Source organism: Mytilus californianus, unplaced genomic scaffold (assembly GCF_021869535.1).
Source record: "Mytilus californianus isolate M0D057914Y unplaced genomic scaffold, xbMytCali1.0.p SCAF_2, whole genome shotgun sequence".
Classification (NCBI taxonomy): domain Eukaryota; kingdom Metazoa; phylum Mollusca; class Bivalvia; order Mytilida; family Mytilidae; genus Mytilus; species Mytilus californianus.
Genome location: NW_026262668.1, coordinates 75,185,831 through 75,211,081, shown reverse-complemented (window position 1 = coordinate 75,211,081; position 25,251 = coordinate 75,185,831). Strand labels below are relative to the sequence as shown.

At 31.5% G+C, this 25,251-nt stretch overlaps 2 protein-coding genes across 2 annotated transcripts in view; one reads left to right on the top strand and one right to left on the bottom strand.

The window, feature by feature from the left end:
- The window catches only part of LOC127728206 (limb region 1 protein homolog), a 32,044-nt gene extending 17,327 nt beyond the window's left edge, over positions 1-14,717 (bottom strand). The window contains exons 1-7 of the mRNA XM_052235433.1: positions 14,548-14,717; positions 8,297-8,390; positions 6,103-6,133; positions 5,195-5,334; positions 4,109-4,212; positions 3,644-3,770; positions 1,050-1,118 (exon numbers count right to left, since the gene is read on the bottom strand). Coding sequence (XP_052091393.1) covers positions 1,050-1,118; positions 3,644-3,770; positions 4,109-4,212; positions 5,195-5,334; positions 6,103-6,133; positions 8,297-8,390; positions 14,548-14,613 — 631 coding nt within the window. The 5' untranslated portion in view covers positions 14,614-14,717. The remainder of the gene's footprint in view (positions 1-1,049; positions 1,119-3,643; positions 3,771-4,108; positions 4,213-5,194; positions 5,335-6,102; positions 6,134-8,296; positions 8,391-14,547) is intronic.
- Positions 14,718-20,382: 5,665 nt separating this feature from the next.
- Positions 20,383-25,251, top strand: part of LOC127730302 (methionine synthase reductase-like) — a 29,770-nt gene continuing 24,901 nt past the window's right edge. Inside the window, exons 1-3 of the mRNA XM_052238634.1 lie at positions 20,383-20,506; positions 23,878-24,032; positions 24,760-24,910. Of these exons, the coding sequence (XP_052094594.1) occupies positions 23,886-24,032; positions 24,760-24,910 (298 nt within the window). The 5' untranslated portion in view covers positions 20,383-20,506; positions 23,878-23,885. The remainder of the gene's footprint in view (positions 20,507-23,877; positions 24,033-24,759; positions 24,911-25,251) is intronic.

Genomic DNA, 25,251 nt, shown 5'->3' with positions numbered 1-25,251 from the left:
TGGTTAGAACATTAGATTTTTACACAATATATCTGGAAATATTGCGTAGTTTATCTGATAATATTTTAAAAGTCCTTAGTAAGAAATAATAAAACTATTGTAGGGAATGATGTGATTGGATGTTAAAAGTTCCTTTGAACATGACCCCTTAAGGGATTATTCATACCTTACATGTTGTTCAAAACAAACCTTACGAAGCAGGAAACCAATTTCAAGTAAACATTGAGGAATCTCCAGAATACATCAGTTCAATAATTTATGTCAATTTTCTATTTTTAGCAATTTTGTTTGATAAATAAACACATGCAAAATCAAAGGTTTGTGACGGTGAATTGTGTGTAATATCCACACTATGGATAAGTCAATAAAGAATCAATACAAGTCTAACAGCAAGATACATCTAGTAGATTACTGATTTATTACATGCTCCATTGTTAATTCAAAAGACAAACCAAGAGATTATTGCAGTGTCAACATTCAGCAATGCAAAGATCAAAACATTCTTTATTGCTGAATTATTTGGTCGTTTGATTTTAAATACTTACACAACAAAACAATGACACCAAGAAATGCTATTAAATACTTACACAACAAAACAATGACACCAAGAAATGTTATTAAATACTTACACAACAAAACAATGACACCAAGAAATGTTATTAAATACTTACACAACAAAACAATGACACCAAGAAATGTTATTAAATACTTACACAACAAAACAATGACACCAAGAAATGCTATTAAATACTTACACAACAAAACAATGACACCAAGAAATGTTATTAAATACTTACACAACAAAACAATGACACCAAGAAATGTTATTAAATACTTACACAACAAAACAATGACACCAAGAAATGTTATTAAATACTTACACAACAAAACAATGACACCAAGAAATGCTATTAAATACTTACACAACAAAACAATGACACCAAGAAATGTTATTAAATACTTACACAACAAAACAATGACACCAAGAAATGTTATTAAATACTTACACAACAAAACAATGACACCAAGAAATGTTATTAAATACTTACACAACAAAACAATGACACCAAGAAATGATATGAATGAATACAAATATGGCAAATATATGTTCCAAACATCTGAAAAATCAAAAATATATTTATAAGTTAGTATTATCCCAACATGCTATTAATAAAATGCTCCGCAGGGCGCAGCTTGATACGACCGCAGAGGTCGAACCCTGAACAGTTGGGGCAAGTATGGACACAACATTCAAGCTTGATACTGCTCTGAATTTGGATTGTGATTAAATATTTGACACAGAATGAATGTGGTCTAAGAACTTAAAAATTTTAAATCGGACATTCACCTATTATGGTCCAATATCCAAAATCTAAATACATGGTTAGAATCAGCATATCAAAGAACCCCAAGAATTCAATTTTTGATGAAATTAAACAAAGTTTAATTTTGGACCCTTTTGACCTCAATGTGGACAAAGTTGATAACGGGGCCCAAAATCAAAAATCTAAATACATGGTTAGATTCAGCATATCAAAGAACCCCATATATTCAATTTTTGTTGAAATCAAACAAAGTTTAATTTTGGACCCCGATTTGGACCAACTTGAAAACTGGGCCCATAATCAAAAATCTAAATACATGTTTAGATTCAGCATATCAAAGAACCCTAAAAATTCAATTTTTGTTAAAATCAAACTAAGTTTAATTTTGGACCCTTTGGACCTTAATGTAGACCAATTTGAAAACGGAACCAAAAATTAAGAATCTAAATACACGGTTAGATTCGGCATATCAAAGAACCCCAATAATTCAATTTTTGATGAAATCAAACAAAGTTAAATTTCGGACCCTTTGGACCTCAATGTGGACCAATTTAAAAATGGGGCCCAAAATCCAAAAACTTAATACACGGTTAGATTCAGCATATTAAAGAACCCCAAGAATTCAAGAATAAAACCCCATTGAAATTGATCAAGAAATAAGCAATTTATACGAAGTATCTTCTTTTGCACAATACTGTGCAATAGAATATTTCTTGCTATTGCGCAATACTGTACAATTGACAATTTCTTGCTATTGCGCAATATTGTGCTATTGGATATTTCTTGCTATTGCGCAATACTGTGCAATTGAAGATTTCTTGCTATTGCGCAATACTGTGCAATTGAAGATTTCTTGCTATTGTGCAATACTGTGCAATTGAAAATTTCTTGCTATTGCACAATACTTATTATATAATAATTTACACATCCTGTTTGGTGTGTATCTCCTACCATATCATTATTATTTGCTTTTAAATATTAATCAGAAATAACCAAATTAAAATGGAAAATTTTAAAAGAAAAAAAAAAGGAAAAAAAGAAAAAAAAAGAAAAAAAAAAAATCCCCCCCCCCAATTTTTTTTAACCCCCTTATGATTCATCACCCCCAAACTCAATCCCAGTCTTCCCTTTGTGGTATGGTCCCTTGCAGTACAATTTCAGAGAGATCCATACACTTGAACACAAGTTATTGTCTGGAAACTAGAAAAATGCTTATTTTTGGCCCCTTTTTGGCCCCCAATTCCTAAACGTTTCGGGCAATTACCCCCAAACTCAATTGCAGCTTTCCCTTTGTGATATGGAACCTTGTAGTACAATTTCAGAAATATCCAAACACTTACACACAAGTTATTGTCATGAAACTAGAAAAATGCTTGTTTTTTGCCCCTTTTTTGGCCCCTAATTCCTAAAATTTTGAGGCAATTACCCCCAAAATCAATTACAGCCTTCCCTTTGTGATATGGAACCTTGTGGTACAATGTCAGAGAGATCCATACACTTACACACAAGTTATTGTCTGGAAGTTACAAAAATGCTTATTTTTGGCCCCTAATTCCTTAACTGTTGGTACCATAACCCCCAAAATCAATCCCAACCTTCCTTTTGTGGTATTGAACCTTATGGTAAAATTTCATGGAGATCCATTCACTTAAACTAAAGTTAGAGTGCGAAAACCAATGTGTCTTCGGACGACGACGACGACGCCAACGTCATACCAATATACGACCAAAAAATTTTTAATTTTTGCGGTCGTATAAAAATTGATAAACTGCATGTAACAATGTATTTTTCATCATTTGTTAACAGAATCTTGCCATTGCTTAAACGCTTCATTTATTTTATTTTTCCGACAGCATTCATTTAACCCCACTTCCTTATTGGACTGAAATCAAGAATGATCTCTTATTTCATTGTTACTCTATTAATTTGAAATTATTACAGCATAATAATCCCAACAAAAACAAACAAGTACTCATGAATTTTACCATCCACTGTCAAAACATTATAAGAGAAACCATTTCTAGCATTGTCACTGGTATCATTTTTTTCACTCTCCATATAAAATGGATGCTTCTATTATCAGCATATATCTTCTATTAGTGTGTTTTTGCGCTATAAAACATATTATAATGGTCATCTACACTCTTTTCATCCTGCTTCTAACACTTTTAGACTTTACATGAAATCTTTGCTGTACAGGTTAAGCAACCAACAATCTAACACTTCCACATTTATACATGTTATGTTTTCCTAGAAGCACTTATGCATGGTGCATTTTTTATTTTAAATATCAGTTGAATAGAAAATTACTATCTTACCAAACAATGTTTCTTTGCTATGATCATCTTCATCAAACATGGCAGTAGCTACCCATGCAAGTCCAATGACAACTATTGTCAACAAACATAAAATTATGATGGTTTCATACACTCTCCCTAAAAGCCCCTGAAAGTAAAATAAATCAATGCAAAATTGATTATATTTGGATTCATCAATGTTGCATATTGCTATTTCTTTTTCTTCAAGTGACAAATAACAGCTGTTTGTATTATATTGAGCAATTACCTTTTCTGTGCTTTGTTACAAGGATGATGTACAATAATTTAAATATAAACTCTGACGAAATAAGACATTGATATACTATATACAGAGCCAAACTGATGAATTTATGCCCAGGATAATGGACATAATTACCATTAATAAGAAGTTAGTAATGTTACATCTGTGTTATAGTTTCCAGATAGACCAAAATGATGACATCTGTGAACTATCTGTTTAATTACCTTCCGAGACCCTACAAAACCTTCTGATTCTGTGAACAAGTAACCAAATGGCATGAAGATGAATAATGTGAGATTGGAAAAAAGAAACACATGGTTCCATAGTCCTACAAAAGAAAAGTAAAACTTTAAAATTCTTTTCTAAAATTTATTTCATATGTTTTGTTTTTTAAAATGTTAAAATAAAAGAATATGTCTGAGGCCATGAATACCCCTGCTCAAGCTTGCTTATAACACATGAAAATACTTTTTGAGAGCATTTAATGTCATTGCTAGTTAGAGCGTGAAAGAGAAAAAAAATTACAATTTTCAAAGTTATAAAGGGGTATAACTCTAGAACAGTAAGTGACTCACTGCCAAAATAAGAACTCTATCAAGAGTGCGGAAACGAAAATATTGGCAATTTTTCAAGTTATATAGAGGCATAACTCCAGAATGGTAATTGACTCACTGCCCAAATTAGAACTCTGTCTGCGAGTTTTTGTTTTTAGCATTGTGTATGAGTTTGATAAATTTAAATGAGGAGAACTCAAGTTTCAATGAAAATGGGACAGATGGAAGGATTTGATGCCCCCATTGCCTGGTGGCAAGGGCATAAAAATTACACCTTACATGCCCTATGGATGAGTTAAAATCATTCAGAAATTACATTATTTGTCATTCAGATATACAATAATTGTCACTCTGAAATACTTTATCCGTAATTTCCAAAATAAGTTATTCAAGACTTTACAAAAAATGTTGCTGTGACTGATGTGCTACTAATTGCAATTTCTATAACTGAAACTATATGTGTTAACAAATTTGCTATCTTGTAATATTTTAATAAGAGCTGTTATGAATTGTTTTTATTACATATACATTAAAACGGAATTTTCTTGGGTTAATCTGAGGCAAATCTTTGGTGAGGGCAACTTGAACAATTCAGTGTAAATTGCTAATCCTAATCTTATATATGTATGGATTTCCAGTAATGTTTAGCCCTTTAACTACATTTATAGCAGTTATATTCATTCTGACAATAAGGTAACAATTTATGTGAGAAATGTAGGAGTTTTCAATTTTATACATGTATATTAGTCAATTTACCATGTATAAGTGAACTGTTCAACCACTTAACGTAATAACTTTTAGGATACAGTAGTAAGACTTCATTGGATACGATAGATATCGGTAGAAGTAACACAGCACCAGCTGATACTGCCAAGGTAAAAGTACATAGCCATAACCTGAAATATATAATAATCATTGTCAATCTCTTTCTTAAGGTGTTAACACACAAATGTAAGTACTATAAGGTAGCAGTTAAAAGTGTAAAAAGGTACTTTAAGGTAGCAGTAAAAAAAGTAAAACATAATTTATTGCACAAGAAATTTAATTATCTTTTATTTATTAATAATGAATAATGTGTTCAATAATTGGTTCCAAAGCTACCCAAAGGAAGATTTGGGTTGGGTTTAGCTGTTCCCAAGAGAAGTTCTGTGATGTTTTGAACCATTACAAAATCATTTTGTTACTGTCTACATGCACCTGGCTTGTTATGTGATTAGAGCCAACAGTTCCAATGCTTGGTACATAAACAACAATCCAATGTATCATATACACAAGGTTTGATCTCAATTCCTTCCGTTGTTCTTTTCAAGAAATTCCAGATGTTAATGACTGATGGAAAGTCAAATGATTCCAGTGATAACCTTGTCATTCATTGCCCAATTAATCTAATACAACTAGAAAGTTGTAACCTTGTCATTCATTGGCCAATTAATCTAGTACAACTAGAAAGTTCTAACCTTGTCATTCATTGGCCAATTACTCTAATGCAACTAGAAAGTTGCATCTTGAAAAATATGATCACAATATTTTATCATTTAGAGCCTACATTTTCAGTTGTCTTTTAAAAAGTCAGTTAATAATGGTTAAGTATATAAGCCAACTTTAAAATAAAAAGTGAACAGACATTGATGATTCCTCACTTTAGTACATACATGTATACTTACGAAATTCTAAATACTATTGCATCTTCCTCTCCTAAAAAATATGAAGATTAATTGTAAAACTACAAAAAATAACCTTTAATAAAGTACCACCAGCATTATATGGAATGATCTGTGTAGTTAATCTACAAAATTTCATTGAAATTTTTCTAAATCCATTTTTTTAACAGTTTTTAAATGAACAATAAGAAATATTGGAATAAAAAAATGAAAAGTAGGAGAAAATTTACTTGCAATCAATAAATAATTTGCATTGTTTTAAATTTTGTCACGTAGGGCCTTTTATAGCTTACTATACTGTATGGGTTTTGCTTATTGTTGAAGGCAGTAAGTTGACCTATAGTTGCTTTAATACATGTAGGTCGCTTGAATTGTCGTGGATAGTTGTCTCATTGGCAATAACCACATCTTTTTATTTTTATATATATGTACTTACACATTATTGGAATCATAAAACCTAATAATTCTGCACCATATCTTAAAAATAGTGCTAATTTGTCATGTACAATACATGTTCATGTAACCATCTTTGAAAATTGTAAAAAAAATAAATGGAGAATGTGTCCCCATGGACACAGATGATGCCCCTGCTTGCATACAACATTATAAAGGGACATAACTCAAGAACGATAAAAGTGACGCTACCCAAATGTGTACTTGATCTGAGTTTTGTGGTTATAAGTATTGCGTATAGGTTTCATAATGTTTGGTTGGGGCAAACTTAAGTTGCAGAAAGGAAACTAAAAATTTAGCAATTTTTCGATTTATAAAGGGGCATAACTCTAAAATGGTCAAGTGACACCACCAAAATTCAACTTGATCTGTGTTTTGTGGTAATAAGCATTGTGTATAAGTTTCATAACATTTGGTTGAGGCAACTTAAGAGAACGTAAACTAAAAATTTTGCATTTTTTTCCATTTATAAAGGGGCATAACTACAGAATGGTTAAAGTAACGCCACCAAAGAGTTAATGTCCGACATGTGGACGACGGATGGACAGACAAGACGGACAAACGGACGGTCAATGGTATACCATAATACGTCCTGTAAACGGGCGTATAAATATTCAGCAATTTTTCTATTTGTAAACACGCATAACTCTAGAACGGTTGTGTATAAGTTTTATAACATTTGGTTGAGACAAACTAAAGTTAGAGAACGGAAACGAAAAATTCAGCAATTTTTATGTTTATAAAGGGACATAATTCAAGAATGGTAAAAGTGTCACCACCAAATCTCGTACTTAATCTGTATTATGTAGTAATAAGCATTGTGTATAAGTATCATAACATTTGGTTGAGGCAAACTAAAGTTAGAAAACCAAAACAAAAAATTTGTACTTGATCTGTGTTTTGTGGTAATAAGCATTGTGTATAAGTTTCATAACATTTGGTTGAGGCAAACTTAAGTTAGAGAACGTAAACTAAAAATTTTGCAATTTTTCCATTTATAAAGGGGCATAACTCTAGAACTGTTAAAGTGACCTCACCAAAATTCAAACTTGATCTGTGTTTTGTGGTAATAAGCATTGTGTGTAAGTTTCATAACATTTGGTTGAGGCAAACTCAAGTTAGAGAACGGAAACCAATTTTGGGACTTACGACGTACGTACGTACAGACGGACAAGGGTAAAACTTAATGCCCCTCCACTATGGCGGGGGCATAAAAGTATTGATATAGTTTAGTTAGCCATAAATCGTATCTTCATTATCAAACCAAGGCAGACCTTGGTCATTAGAAGGTTCAATTGTTTTTAAGTCACTAGTTTAAAGGTCAAGTTCACAGCAGCTTTATATCTACATGTAAATATGATTGAAATGTAGGTATTGTGTATATATATATATGTTTAGAATTTATTCATATAGTGAAGTTATACTTTATTTTCATTTCTTATTAAAGGTCAAGTTCACAGCAGCTTTATATCTAAATATGATTTAAATGTAGGTATTGTGTATATATATATATATGTTTAGAATTTATTCATATAGTGAAGTAATACTTTATTTTCATTTCTTATTCATACTGTGTCATGGAAATCTGTTGATATGCATTGCTTAGATGAATTCAAGGCAGAAATGCAAGTAATAGAGACCTTGGCCTCAAGTTATTTTAACTTCGAGTCATTGACACTTCTGCATCTAGACAACTAAGGGGGTTTGAAATTCCATTCTTTTCGGTCTCTACTTATAAATATACCTGCATACATCTCATCATTGTCTGTTTTTCTCTTGAAATAACACAGGACAACATATGAACTCACATACAACAGAATAAATAACAGCAGGAAAATCTGAAAGAAAAACAATAAAATTATATAATAAACTGCTTTGCCGAGCGCAGCTGGATACGACCGCAGAGGTCCAACCCTGAACAGTTGGGGCAAAAATGGACACAATATTCAAGCTTGATACAGGTCTGAATTTGGATTGTAATTAAATATTTGACACATTATAGGTTTCTGACACAGAATAAATGTAGTCAAAGAACTTGAAATTGGTTATATGATTTGAATTTATATTCAATTGAAGATTTCTTGCTGTTGTGCAATACACTGTGCTGTTGAGCAATACTTAGTAAATCTGTTGTCAGACTATAAACAAATAAAGTTCAATTAATTCTCAATGTCATATTAGAAATTTATGAAAATGTAAAGGGAGCTTACATCAATAGATATAAACAATTCACCAAAGTTTCATGAGAATTGCTGACAGCATTTTTGAGTTATTGTCCGAAAACTGGAAAATCCCCCCTTTTTTAATGAATAAAACCCCATAACTCGGAAACGTAAAATCTAAAATTTATAAAAAACGAAAGGGAGCTCACGTCAATAGATATAAACAATTCACCAAAGTTTTATGCAAATTGGTTAAAGCGTTTTTGAGTTAATGTCCGACATGTTGAAGACGGACGGACAGATGGACAACGGTATACCATAATACGTCCCGTAAACGGACGTATAAAAATGCTTGTTTTATACCCTTTTCGGCCCCATATTCCTGAACGGTTTGGGCAATTACCCCCAAAATGAATCACAACCTTCTACTTGTGGTATTGAACCTTGTGGTACAATTTCAGAGAAATCAAAATACTTATACACAAGTTATGGTCCTGAAACTAAACTAGAGGCTCTAAAGAGCCTGTGTCGCTCACCTTGGTCTATGTGCATATTAAACAAAGGACACAGATGGATTCATGACAAAATTGTGTTTTGGTGATGGTGATGTGTTTGTAGATCTTACTTTACTGAACATTCTTGCTCCTTACTATTATCTCTATCTATAATGAACTTGGCCCAGTAGTTACAGTGGAAAATACTTTGTAAAAATTTACAAAAATTTACAAAATTTATGAAAATTGTAAAAAATTGACTATAAAGGGCAATTACTCCTTAAGGGGTCAATTGACAATTTTGGTCATGTTGCCTTATTTGTAGATCTAACTTTGCTGTACATTATTGCTGTTAACAGTTTATCTCTATCTATAACAATATTCAAGATAATAACCAAAAGCTGCAAAATTTTCTTAAAATTACCAATTCAGGGGCAGCAACCCAACAACGGGTTGCCTGATTGGTCTGAAAATTTCAGGGCAGATAGATCTTGACCTAATGAACAATTTTATCCTCATCAGATTTGCTCTAAATGCTTTGGTTTCAGAGATATGAGCCATAAACTGCATTTTACCCTATGTACTATTTTTTAGCCATGTCGGCCATCTTGGTTCGCGGGCGGGGTCATCGGACACATTTTTTAAACTAGATACCCTAATGATGATTGTGGACAAGTTTGGTTAAATTTGTCTAAGTAGTTTCAGAGGAGAAGATTTTTGTAAAAGATTACAAAAATTTACGAAAAATGGTTAAAAATTGACTATAAAGGGCAATAACTCCTTAAGGGGTCAAATGACCATTTTGGTCAAGTTGACTTATTTGTAGATCTTACTTTGCTGAACATTATTGCTGTTTACAGTTTATCTCTATCTATAATAATGTTCAAGATAATAACCAAAAACGGCAAAATTTCCTTAAAATTACCAATTCAGGGGCAGCAACCCAACAACGGGTTGTCCGATTCATCTGAAAATTTCAGGGCAGATAGATCTTGACCTGATAAACAATTTTACACCATGTCAGATTTGCTCTAAATGCTTTGGTTTCAGAGATATAAGCCAAAATCTACATTTTACCCTATGTTCTATTTTTAGCCATGGCGGCCATCTTGGTTGGTTGGCCGGGTCACCGGACACATTTTTTAAACTAGATACCCCAATGATGATTATGGCCAAGTTTGGTCAAATTTGGCCCAGTAGTTTCAGAGGAGAAGATTTTTGTAAAAGTTTACGGACGACGGACGACAAGTGATGAGAAAAGCTCACTTGACCTTTCAGGTCAGGTGAGCTAAAAAATGCTTGTTGTAGGCCCCTAATTCCTAAACGGTGGGGACCATCACCCCCAAAAACAATCCCAACCTTCCTTTTGCGGTATTGAACCTTTTGGTTAAATTTCATAGAGATTCATACACTTAAACTAAAGTTATTGTCCAGAAACCAAATGTCTTAGGGCGACGACGATGTGATAGCAATATACAAACACAATTTTTTTGCGGTTGTATAAAAACTGTTCAGCCTAACTAAATACTATCAGTTCAAAAGTGACAGAGAAATAAGTAAATATGTAAAACTTATTCAAATCACTATTCCAAGATAAGTAATTCGGTGTGTCGACCAGGGCTTCCAAAATTATTTTTAGCCAGCCGGACATTTTATATATTATCCCGATTTTAATCCCTTCAGACTAAATAAATAAAAGGCAATTATGGTAATCAGTTGCCGAGTTGGCCATCCCAATGATTGACATTAAAAAAAAAACGATATAAAACTTTCTTTGATTCAAATTCGAAGTTCTGACGTAAACTGTTAAATTGGCAGTGCATCATTCGAAGTGTGCAACATCAGCGTACTTATATCTGCTTAGACTCTTTATTTGTGCAAAATAATGTTGTCAAAAACTTTACTTTCGTTTTTAAATCTAAACCGGATGTTATCTTGACAATGGTAAAACATGGACCAGAGACGGATACATAAATTCCGTGTACGTTTGCAAAGCATGAATGAGTGTAAGTAGCTCTTTCTACGTTATTTCTTCAAAAAAATATTCGAAATAAACGTGAGATAAAGGTATCAATGACAATTTAAGCATTTTTTGAAGAAATTAGGATGCATAATTAAATTTCACACCTGCGCACATGCGCACACGTGTACTAGTTCAAACAGAGACATGTCTCTGGTTCATTCAAACAACGTGGTTATGACGATTTTTCATTTTCACCTTTTTAATTTTTTCATCAAATCATATTTGTAAATGTATTTCTGATAATTTCATCTTTTTAACTAAATTAATTAGATGCAAACCGCTGAAATGTAAGAAAATAACTCTGAATAGACCGATCAATGTCCGGTTCAAAATAGTTTACCTGTCACCTGAACAGGTAATTTCAGCTGTTCGACAACTAATTAGCCTTGATTAAAATGAGAAGGTATTAAAGTAGGGGGGTTGTTTTGATAGTACTTAATGATCATGTCACTTTTATGACCGGAAATGTGTGGCTGTTAAAGGCAAAAGGTTGGGTCAAAAAGATCGCGAATTATGTTAAAATGACCGTCTCTTAAGCCTTGAAAACTAAAAAGTAGATGTCCGTTTCATGCTTTGCCCAGCCGGACTTTTACCGGACATTATACAAATGTCCGGAATATATGACCGTTTTGGAAGCCTTGGTGTCGACTATAAATCTAAGCCACTAGATTCACATAGATGTCTCAGTTAACCAAGTTATATCCAGAATAGAATTTAATGCATTTATTAATATTAAATGTATTGTTCATCTTTAACAACTTACAAAAATGTACATGTACTTTTAGTGCTATGGTAATAATTAAGTTATCAAAGGCTGCCATATTGTTACATACAGGCAACAATAATCATTCATTTAAAGTTAACTTCATGTATAATTCTGAATTAAAACAACACAAAATTAGTTTCTTGATATGTCTTCAACTTAGTATTCTGCACCATCTCAAAATCCGGAGTGATCACATAGATCCAGCATGGCCGAATAAAAAAAATCACTTTTTCTTTAGATGCTATTTCTTGGTCTTGAAGATCAGCTTCTGTCCAAGTTTCATAATAATCCATGAAGGTTTACAAATGTATCATGTAAACAAAATTTAATCCCGTCTATCAGAAAAATACTGAGAATGAATTTTTTTTTTCAAAAGTTTGTTTCAGACATACTATTAATAAAAAGCTTCTGCCAAAGTTTCATAAAATTCTCTTCTCTATAAAGGTTTGACAAAGCAATCAATGTGTAACAAACTCTAACCCCAGACTGTATCTCCTTGCTAACTGTGAAAAAAAAACTAATAGATATAGGAAGACATGGTACATTTTGTATGAGTGCCAATGAGACAACTCTCCATCCAAGTCACAATTTGTAAAAGTAAACCATTATAGGTCAAAGTACAGCCTTCAACAGGGAGCCTTGGCTCACACCAAACAGCAAGCTATAAAGAGCTCTAAAAATGACTAGTGTAAAATATCAATTGAAATGGCTTAACTCAAATCAAAAGACATATTAACAAAACAAGTGAACATACACTGAATGAATACAAGTACAAGAACAAAAGTGAAAATTTATCGTCATACTAAACACTTATCAAAGGTGGTATATATTAAAAATAGTGAGACTAGATTTTTGATTTTTGGTGTTTTAACGCCACTTTTAAGCACCACTTTTGGGCTATTTCATGGCGGCCAGTTTTTATTGGTGGAGGAAGCCGGAGTGCCCGGTGAAAACCACGACCTTCGATAGGAAAACTGACAATCCTAGTCAATTAAGATTGGAGTCGAGTGCACCCGCACGAGCGTGGTTCAAACTCACAACCTCAGTGTTGACTGGCTAGTGATTACAGTAGTAACTACTTAGACCACTCGGCCACCGAGGCCCCTTTAGTGAGACTAGATATATAACACTGAATAAGTAAACATTAAATAACAAAAATAAATTACAAATTGTATCAATAAGTCCATTTATCAGTAAAATAATTTTTTTTTAAATTTTGCTCTGGATACTGTATTAAGGTCATTAACAAGCTTCTGTTCAAATTTCATAAAATTCCATGAAGGTTTGACAAAGTTATTGAAGACTGAAAAACTTTAACCTCAGACTAAATCTGAATGTTAACTGCAAAAAAAAAAAACTAAGTCCCTTTATCAGTAAAATAAGGAAAAATGATTTTCAAAATTTAGCTCTGGATACTGTCTTTTGGTAATAAACAAGCGGTACCACGAATTCCTGAGGATTGCAAGAACAAATGAATATCCCAAGGACAAATTGATTTGTCCCGAAAATATGATTTTACATGGTGGTATACTACTTAAAACAATGTTAAAGAATATAATTATAAGATATTATTCGTTTTTACTCAATAAAAGTGCAATTTCACTTCAAGAAATGGATTTAATAGTTGGTCTTGTATGCAAATTCCTTGTTGAAAACAATATGGCGGACATAATTATTCAAAAGGTAGACAACTTAAAAAAATAAAGGTATTAAAAGTACTGAAAGAATAGATTCTTTAAAAAACCTGAAATGATGAAAAGTTAATACAGTTATCATAGCTTCTTTCGGGTATTTAAGTTTATCAAATTACAGTACTTTGCTTTCAAGTCGAGTTATCTACCTTATGAATAATTACGTCCGCCATGCATTTTCAACAAGGAATTTGCATACAAGACGTACAAATCGATTTTCCGAAGATAACTTGTACTTTTATTGAGTATAAACGTCTTAAACCTTATAATTGTATGCTGTTACACTAATTTAAGCTGTATAACACCATGTAAAATCATGTTTTCGGGACAAATCAATTTGTCCTCGGGATATTAATTTGTTCTTGCAATCCTCGAGAAATCGTGGTACCCATAAACAAGCTTCTGTCCAAATTTCATAAAATTCCATGAAGGTTTGACAACGTTATTGATGTCTAAAAACTTTAACCACAGACTAAACCTAAATGTTGATACCACTGACACTGAAATCTAGGATCGCTTTGTCTCACTTTCACGACATAAATGCTGCAGGCTCTTCAAAAAAACTGCTCATGCTACATGTAATTAAGTCACGTAAGTATAGAATCATGAATGTAAAGTTAGATTCTTACAATCTTAGCCCATATCTCAGAAACGAATAATTCTATCCTGAAATGTTAAAGGGAGGTAATTGCATACATATATATATATATATATATATATACCAATTGAAATGATAAAGCTATTATATCTTGAACAACCAGTTCAATGCATAATTTGATAGTGATACTGTAGTGTAGAAGCGTCATTCATTCGAAAGCGCAGAAGAAAAAAAGTTTTTGCTTAGTCGCCAGACACTTACAATAACCTCTCGAACTGCATTGTGGAATGTTTGTTCCCTCAGATCAACATCTACATCTTCTGACATATTTATACAATTAAAAAGGTAAAAGGTCTTAGTTCACGCCTTATTTTCATGCTCGTTGATGCGAAACATTGTTTTCATTCCGCAATTTTTTTGGTTTAATTACCCAGCATGCATTGTTAGTACTTTGAATTCGGAAACCAGTTGTCAATCATATTTATCGAAATTGTGAACGAAACGAAGTATCTGTTTTAAACTCTGCAAAAGATGCATTACATCCTTTTTTTAAATTGATTTATATGATTATTTGCAATTTTCATTAATATGATTATTTCTATTTGACTGGGTCAACTTTAAAAACAACTTACTCAATATTAAATGCAAAAAAAAAAGGAATTCAAAACCGTTATGTCTACGTTAACAATTAGCTGGGACTATTATACTATGTCAATATATTATGTCCCAGAAAATAGTAATGAATTTTGGATTAAACACTATTTTATTCAATAAATCAAATTCTGCTATATAAGCTAATACATTATAAACAATAGGATCCAAAAATAAGTAACATTCCTTATTTTAATTTGTCTCCGGCATATAAACTGATGACATACAAAATAATGAATACTTGAAGCATATATGTTCTGTAAATTGGAATACGATCGAATATATAGTAAGAAAAGTAAATATAAAGATTGATTATATTGCAGTTTGAGAAAAAAGGAAGAAAAAAACCCAAGTGAATGAAATAAACTAATGAAATGCAAGGAGAACATACAAATGAAGCTTTCATATTATGGTGTGAACCTTTTACTTTTCACGCAATATATATATATATATATATATATATAAGTGCCTATAAATAGCAGCACATGACATACAAATCTATGGGAGTGTGGATTAATCAGTACAGAGATTAATTCAATTACACAAATAAAATTATAGATTGCCTAACAATGTAATTTTAACACACTATTTAGTATGTAAATATAAGAATGTTTAAAATATTTACAAAATGATGAAAATAAACGCAATATTTCGCTAGACTAACTAGCTTTATCAAGCGTGCATCTATCCAGGTGAAATCGGATGTAGATGATAAGAAACTTTTGCAGCTCAATGTATATGTTGCACTTGAATTTAGCTGCCTTGAAAATAATACATAATTTGGATGAAGTTCAAGATTTTTACAAAATTGGTAGTTGAAGTTAGCAACGTCCATTGGCCAATATTACAGGATAAAAAGGACGATGCTGTGTACTAAATTATTCTTTATCTTTCCTGTATCTTTTCTCATCTTTTTCGTTAAGACCATCAGGTTCTAAAGTGTAGAGTTGGTGGATCCAAAAATTTTCTCTTCTCCTTCTCGCCGTGGTGTCCCACTCGGTAACCATCGTTCATGGTCACAAAACAAACAAAAACTGTCCTCTCACAAGACATCTTCGTTCAACGAAACATTCTTTTGATAATGTTACCTTCCAAATCATAGAAGTCAACACCGAGTGGGACACCACGGCGAGAAGGAGAAGAGAAAATTTTTGGATCCACCAACTCCACACTTTAGAACCTGATGGTCTTAACGAAAAAGATGAGAAAAGATACAGGAAAGATAAAGAATAATTTAGTACACAGCATCGTCCTTTTTATCCTGTAATATTGGCCAATGGACGTTGCTAACTTCAACTACCAATTTTGTAAAAATCTTGAACTTCATCCAAATTATGTATTATTTTCAAGGCAGCTAAATTCAAGTGCAACATATACATTGAGCTGCAAAAGTTTCTTATCATCTACATCCGATTTCACCTGGATAGATGCACGCTTGATAAAGCTAGTTAGTCTAGCGAAATATTGCGTTTATTTTCATCATTTTGTAAATATTTTAAACATTCTTATATTTACATACTAAATAGTGTGTTAAAATTACATTGTTAGGCAATCTATATATATATATATTTCTGTACCAATACAAAGATAGTTCTATTTTTTCATCGGTTAAACGATCCGATGCCAAAAGAGAATATTTACATCAATACACTGTGGATTTTGCCTTATGTATTTGATATGGTCTTGCCGAAATCTATTATCAGGGAAATAAACACCAAGATGCTTGTGATTGTCAACTAGTTTAAAGAACTTTGATTCCTATTAGAGAGTTTAATCCAAAACTGGATAAGATGTTTCCACCTAGCTATAGTCGTATGAAAATCAAACTTTTTATAACCATAAGATATTGTTAATACATTATATTTTCATTGCCGAAAACTTGTTGGAAATAATACTTCAGATATGGATTTTTCTTTGTTACAAAAATTTACAAAAAAATAGAAGGAAACAGAAAATTTTAAATAAACCTCATTTCTGTTTAAGGGCTGACTGATACCCCTTAATGATAATCAATGAAATCAACAGGTTAGGGTGGGCTTGGTCCTAATTCTATTAAAGCTTAGTGCATGCCGAGATGATTTCTCCATCTCTGACCTTTTTAATAAACAAAAGTATAACATCTGATCGTTATTCTTAAAAATTTAATTCCATTTATTTCTAAGATTTTTGAAAGACATGTCTGCACATAATTATATGAACTCTTGAATAATAAAAAAAAATACAATCTGATTAAAATACGGACCCTGTGTCCAATCATTGTTGACAAAGCTTGGACATATAGGATCTGTATTTTAATCAGATGAAAGAACTATTACATATAGCTCAGTCTGGTTTCAGACGTGTCCATTCTTGTCGAATCGCCCTAACCTAACTAACTGACGAATGGTTCAATCCGATGAAAATTCTGATCCATATTAACTCGCGTGTTCGTATATACTCATATGAGTATAACGAACCAGGGGCGGATTCAGGCGGGGGCGTGGCGGGCGTGCGCCCCCTAAAATTTGCAAAACATGGGTTGTCCTCAGCTTAATAAAGAATATTTCGATAACTTTGCCTCAAAAAATGTTCGACTCGCTCCGCTCGGCGATAATTTATGTTTGCGCCCCTAACCTAAAATCCTTGATCCGCCCCTGAGAACTCAATCTAATTAAAATATAGAACTCGGATTTTGTTATACTACATAATTAAAATATAGAACTCGGATTTCGTTATACTACATAATTAAAATATAGAACTCGGATTTCGTTATACTACATACGTAGTATAACGAAATCCGAGTTCTATATTTTAATTAGATTGCTGAGAACTATATTTTTAATTAGATTGCTAATGGTTAAAATATTTAGATAATGGAGAAATAGTTGGTACAGTATTTTTATTTTTATTTTAGTAAGGACTTTAGATATTATTAACCATGTCATCTTTTAGAAAAGCTAAAATTTTATCATATCGTAGAGCATATGATAAATTGGATAAAATCATATATGTCTGAGAGACAACAAGAAGCTAGTTCAATACGCACATATTAAACACACGGACCCGTTTATATTCTGAATATTTTATCCCAGCAACAACAAGACTATGGAACACACTTAACTAAACATAAGAAAATGTGAAACTCTACCATTATTCAAAAAAACAACGCCCAAAATAGTATGGTCCCAATGTATTACTATGTAGGACATCGTCTTAATTGGTCAAATTCTTCATGCTCTCTTAATGATGTATTCAAGTTCATTGAATTCTGACCTATTCCTTCGTAGTTTAGTAAACTCCCCAAACTGTCATGCATTGTGGTGATTTAGAAACAAATTCTCACTTCCTGTTACCTTGTCCCATATACACCGATTTAAGACATGAACTCAAGCTTAGCTTCTGTTTCAGTTCTTCTTGTTGACACACAAATTTTGCTTTTTGGCTCAATGGTACTACCAGATAAGCAAACTAGTCATTTATTTATATATATAAAGTTTGGTGCAGAAATATATTATCAAAAGCAAACATTTTAACCCTTGATGTTATTGCTTCATCATCCAATAAGAACCCAAGCATTTCACACTGTATATACATTTATACAAAAATTCATGTTTACTCTTTTTTTTCTCTATTGTATTTTTCATCTTTTTCATATTCATATATTTATTGCAGAGCATGTCAGTCTAATCAAAATATAGAACTCTATATTTCGTTATACTCCAAATTGAAAACCCGATAAAAACTAGATATTCAGACTTTTTATTGTGTCTGTTAAATTTATTCACTATTTGTTTAGACTCAGGACGATTTTGAGCTTGATATATAAACTGTACTGATAGGTCCCTGTTCTGTATATTCTTGGAGACTGGATAGAATACGCATATGTTGTAAAATGAATATAAATAAATAATTTAAGCAAGCCATCACGGTGTGTTGTTTCTGTATGACCAAGTATAGCAAGTAGTGCTAGAATCACAGATTCCTATTCTCAAAAATAAAAAGTAGTTTTCTTTTGTTGTTGTTCTTTTTGTGTTCGTCTTAAAAATCACGGTAGGTGATTATCCTTCCCCGAGTTTTGGTGATCTAAAAAAAAACCCATACAACACCTGTTTGAGTGATATGTAAAGCCCGGATTCTTGATACAATAATTTATGTATCATAGATCAACAGGAAAGTGCAGGTGTGGAATTAAATCCATGACAATTGTAAAAAAAAAAAAAAAACGGGGGAGAGAAGAAACCGGGGCCGGGCAAGGGACGATAAAAAAATCATTAGTTCAATAATTAATCAGTTTATACATTTTAAAAACAATTCTTTCGTGTGATCATGCGGATCCATATGATCATAATAACTTGGGTATAGGTATTATATTAGGCTCAGGCAGAGTCATTTTGCATGATTTGATGATACAAAAACTTTCTAGAGAAAGAACATGTTTGGCACGATTTCAAGTGTACAAATATATCATACGTTCTTAAAAAAATATCTTATTAAATTTCATAGCGAGCAACTCCATCAAACATCCAAGTTTGATCTCCGGCGTTACAACTGCGACCGTCAACCACGTGTACCTTATCTCTTGTTTTGATTAGGAATTCCATTACTCCCAACTAGTGGAGGTGTGCATTTATTGGCAGAAGTTAGAAAGATACAGATGGAATATAAGAACATAGCTTGTTATGCAATATAATTGTGATAAAACGGTTCTGTTTCTACTTTTACGTCATTTGGTCTTCGGTGGGAAGTTGTCTCATTGACAATCATACCACATGTCGGTGTAAAGCTCAATTAGACTGCTTATGTTACGCTCAGACGTTTGGTGAATGAACGCCCCTTTTTCTAAACATGTTTTTTTGTGTGTTTTATTTTGTTTTTAGTAAATTTTCTGTGTGTGTGTGTGAATATTTAAACTTAGTTTCATTTATCTACCGTGTTCTTGCTCTTATCCATACGATATTACAATTATAACAGTAGTTTATATATGTATAAACAACTGTTATAATAATTGTAATATCGTATAGATAGGATAAAAAATTTCCAAAATTTATCAAAATATATAACGGGTTTGGACTATCTATAGGCATTTATAATCTGAATAGAAATAAGCCGTAATATTGTTAGAACACACACGGAGTTGTTATATTATTAATATAGTATAGCTTGAAATACTTTTTTAAAATGGCGTTCGGGTGTGAAATAAATTCTAAAACAATAGGCCCTTTTCGACTATAAATCCTACATTTATAATTTTTCAGTATTTAGATGCAGATCAATACACAATTTCTCAAAAATCCGAACTACCGACCAATTACGAATATGTACGTATAAAGATTTCCAATAGTTCGTTTTGTTAACAATATTTTGTATAAATTAGATTTTCAACTATTGCTCCTCACTATTGTGCAGTGTAAGTGGGTACCAGTTTGCAGAATACTATATATATTTATCGACTTCCGGTTACTTTCATTTTACAAACGAATGAAGTGACATGCAGACGTAAACACAGAAAATCTGAAATTAAGAAAGTTAATTTAAATTTTGATCTACACAATAGAATATTTCTTAATTTACCAACTGAGATAGAGTTGAGGTGGGTAAATTTCATAAATACAGTTTGTAAAATAACTACAATGTAAATTAAACATATTTATTTTATTGATAATTAAAATTTTATATATAAGTGTTACATGGAATACATTTCATAATATTACAAGAGAAATATTCAATTCAATTCAAATCTTCATTGTCATTATGATTACACTATATTTATAGCATGTGACATAATAAAATAAAAACACAATATTGAATTACTGAAAATCCAGAAATTTTTGTGTGCATTTATTACAATTCATGAAATATTGCATATAAATGAATAATACTATCAAAATTAATATATATACATTTTTTTAATTTTTTGAAACCTACATCACAATTTTTGCATTAAAAAAAATTAACTAAAATTTATGAACTTAAAATTAATGTGTTTATAAACAATAAATAGTGGATCAAGGAGACATTTTTTTTAATTTACAAAAACCATGTTCATGTTCCAGCCATGATTTGAAGAAAGAAGGGTGCTAAGTCAAAAAAAATATATATATGCTTGTTTCCTACTAAATAGGGTTGGTGGTAGCAAGGACGTATATATTAGATATGTTAGACTTTAGTTATACGTTCTTGGTGGTAGGTAAAATTTTTTGAAATATTTTAAATATACTATAAAGAGGGTTCTAGACTTAAGCGGCCCTTATCTATAAATGTGGGGACTGTAACGGTGCTTAACCAAAACATCGATGTAATGTGTTAGGATAGGTATGGATACAATGCAATGTTCAATTTTAAGTTCACAATGCATATTATTTAAAGCAATCATTACCATCTCAATATTTACAAGCACTTTAATTAATTGTTTGGACAAGATACATGTACATTGATCTTGGACTCCTGTTTGTTTCCTTTATTGACTTGGACATGTTGAATGTCTACAGTTACAAACATGAATAAAAATCTGGCTGACTGATTTCCTCAAATATTATTGAAGTGGTAAGAATTGTATGACATGTCTTCCTACAGACTGTTACTTTGTTGGTCAACACTTCAAAAATCTAATTCAAGAAAACCAACCTTCCTGACCATTTCACCATTTAAAAGTGTACAATACATACAAACAGTATCAGTGTTTTCCATAGAAATTGTTTAAAGGATTTCAATTTTACCCACTGTGTTATTTCAAGTTATTTGAGAAAACTGTCTTTAAACAACTATATTTATTTAAAAAAAAAACACAAGTTATTAATACAACAGCAGACTGGATTTAGAGAAAAACATTCTTGTCATACAGCACTCATTAAAATAATTGATAAATGGTTAGAAGAATTAGACAATGGAAATTTTAGTGCTATTCTTTTTTTTTTTAGATTTTAATAAGGCATTTGATACTGTAAATCACAATATCCTTTTGTCAAAACTAAAATTATATAAATGTGATGACCAGTCTGTAAAATGGTTTTCATCATACATCTCTCAGAGAATGCAAAAAGTTAAGTTAGGAACCACTGAATCGGAATATAAAACTGTAACTTTTGGAGTTCCTCAAGGCTCTATACTCGGACCTTTATTATTCCTTGTTTATATCAATGACTTACCATTAACTTTAGAATGTACAGAATCTGATCTATATGCTGATGATACAACTATGCATTTGTCATCGAAATCTATTGTAAATTTATAATATGTTTGAATAAAGACTAAGAAAATGTCATTAAATCATGTGAATGGTGTAAAGTATATGATATGCTGATAAATAACAAGAAATCAAAATGTATGCTTGTTGGATCAGACAGAAAACTTGAAAGCTGCAATGAATGTTTATGTGTTTTATTACAAGGTAATATCGCTTTAGATACAGTTCTTGGAATCCATATTGATAAAAATCTGTCATGGTCAAATCAAATTGATAAAATATGTGAAATTATTTCAACCAGAATATACATGTACCTGTTAAAAAGGTTGAAACATTATTTACTATTAAAGGGTCTTATTCTTTTTTACAGTAGCTGTATATTACCCATTTTTGACTCCTGTTGTACAATATGGGGTCTTACCACAAACTGTAATCTGGAAAGGATTCTTAAGCTCAAAAAACATGCTGCAAGATTAGTTTTATCTGTTTCTTTTGATTTTCCATCAGCTTTAATGTTTAAAGAGCTTGAACATGTTGAATGGATGACTATATTTACGAGGATACAATATTTTCAAGCTGTCCTAATGTTTAAATGTATGAATGGCCTAGCACCTGATTATCTATCTAATAAATTTTACTGTTTGTACTGATCATCATCTTTATAATTATTCAATCAGGTTGACAACATCAGGACTTCTTCATGTACCAATATTAACATTTAAATATTCTGGTCTTAATACCTGATTACCTGGAATAATTTGCCAAATAATATTAAGGAAATAAATAATTTAGATACATTTAAGATCAAATATTCAAACATTTTTTTACTGTACAGAATGAAGATACCTGAATCTAATGAATGTTTTCTTCTATTGAATGCAAATGTTCTTATTCAATATGTACATTGTGTAAGCTGCTTTATACATGTTATATAGTTAACTGTATTATATATTTTATTTATTTGTATCTTTTTCTATTTGTATTAATAGTTTTTGAAGGCCTCAGGGAAGATTAACATGTTATTGTTAAATGAGTTACCTTTGTAAATAAAGAATTTTATTATTAATATTATTATTATTATTATAGGGGATTGACTGAAAGGATGGTGGTCATGAATTCCAAAGGATGGGGGCTTATATAGTAAAGTAGGGCATTTCAAACTTTAAAGGATATAGACCTAAATTTAATGCCTGGAAGCACCACCATGCATAAACCTTCTAGGGAAAACACAGAGACTTACTATTAGAATATTTTATTTAAATTTCCTAGTGAGCAACACCCACAAATTTATATCCATTTTGATCAGCATCATTCAAGATACAGCAAGTTGCAATATGAAAATAAGAATATGATGTATGATTGCCATTGAGACAACTATTCTCTAGATAAGTTTGATTGTAACATCAGATATATGTTCCCTATGTTTTATAGAATTAGAACATGACTTTGTTAACAAAGCAAAAAAAAAAAGAGTTCCACTTAACCTTCAAGCAAAGCACAGACTCTTCAATAAAGATATGTGATATATGTTGAAAAAAATCCTGGAATTATCATTTTGGAATTTGGATGCAGAAGACTGTATCATTGAGATTTTGAAATTTCACATGACTTTTTTTTAAAGAAAAAAGCAGATGCAAATTGATATATATTTTAGATTAAAATATGATTCTAATGTCAAATGAATAGACATCAATAGATCTGTAATAATCAGTACTGTTATCTAAAAATGTGCCTCATATAAAATTGATACTTCATGTACATTGACTCTTTCATTTCAGAATTAAGTATGCCTGTTTCCACTAAAAATCGGTTTCTGCTATTGTATGGTTCCCAGACAGGACAGGCTAAAGCTATATCAGAGGAGATTGCTGAAAACGCAGAGAAATTTAATCTTACAGCTGACCTACATTGCCTGAGTCAGACAGAAAAGAAAGTGAGTCATCTGTATTTTTTACTTATCCCAGTTGAACTTTCAAAAATCTATGTCAAATTAGGGTTTGGACAGAAATTTAGCCGTTAAGTATGATATATGGAAATGTGAAAGTGCGAGCGGGGCTTTGTCCTACGGACACATATTCTTGGTATTTTTTTGGTTTTATTTTAGTTAACATTAACATATACCCACATGTAACATAACATGTATACCCAACATCTTCCTTTTATTCAACATCCACTTACTGATGTGGCTTTATATGTATTATAATGATTGTTTTTTTTTGTTCAATGTTTGTCTTGTCAGCACATGTATCTACAACTTCTCCTTAATCAGTGACTGCCTGACTGGATTTGAATTAAGCTGCAAATGTATCATAGAAGTATTAATTGTTTTTTGCAGGTCTTATTTATATTTTTATCCACATCAATCATTTGTACTCAGGTGGATAGTTGTCTCATTAGCAATCGTACCACATCTCCTTATTTTTATATTAACCATATGTATAAAAGGGAGTTGGCATCCACCACATCTTATATCTGCACTTATCCTTAACTGCTAACTTGATTTTAATGAAATTGTCACATAATTTTATTTAATGCCATGGTACAGCTGCTTTTTTTTATTTTTTGGTTGGGAATGATTATTTGAACAAAAATATGTTCAGATAAATGATATGTTATGACTCATGTTCATATGTTTCCTACATTCTCCATTTATTTCACAGTTTAATATTGAACGAGAACATTGTGTGGTCATAGTTACATCTACAACAGGGGATGGAGAGCCACCAGACACAGCACACAAATTTGTTAGACGTCTCAAGAAGAAGACACTCCCTTCAAATCATTTAGAGAATCTCAACTATGCACTTTTAGGTCAGTATCATGTCCAAAGGCAAGAGCATTATTGGCCTTATTAGCCCAAACTATATAAACAAAAAATTAGAAAAAGAACATCCAAATGACAAGTAGTCATTGTACGGCTGAAAGATACTATTCCTTAATATTTCAGGAATATAAAGGCCATTTCATAGCATATTACATGATAACCAGTATCTTAAATAAGATTAAAGCACAAGGTAATTTCGTTATTTTCATAAAGCACAATTTTAAAGATTTAAAAGAAACTATTGTGTACATTTATCAATTCTACTTTGTTTCATCTTCAGAATTTTATATAGAAAAACTCTGCCTAATTTTGTAAAAAAAAAATACTC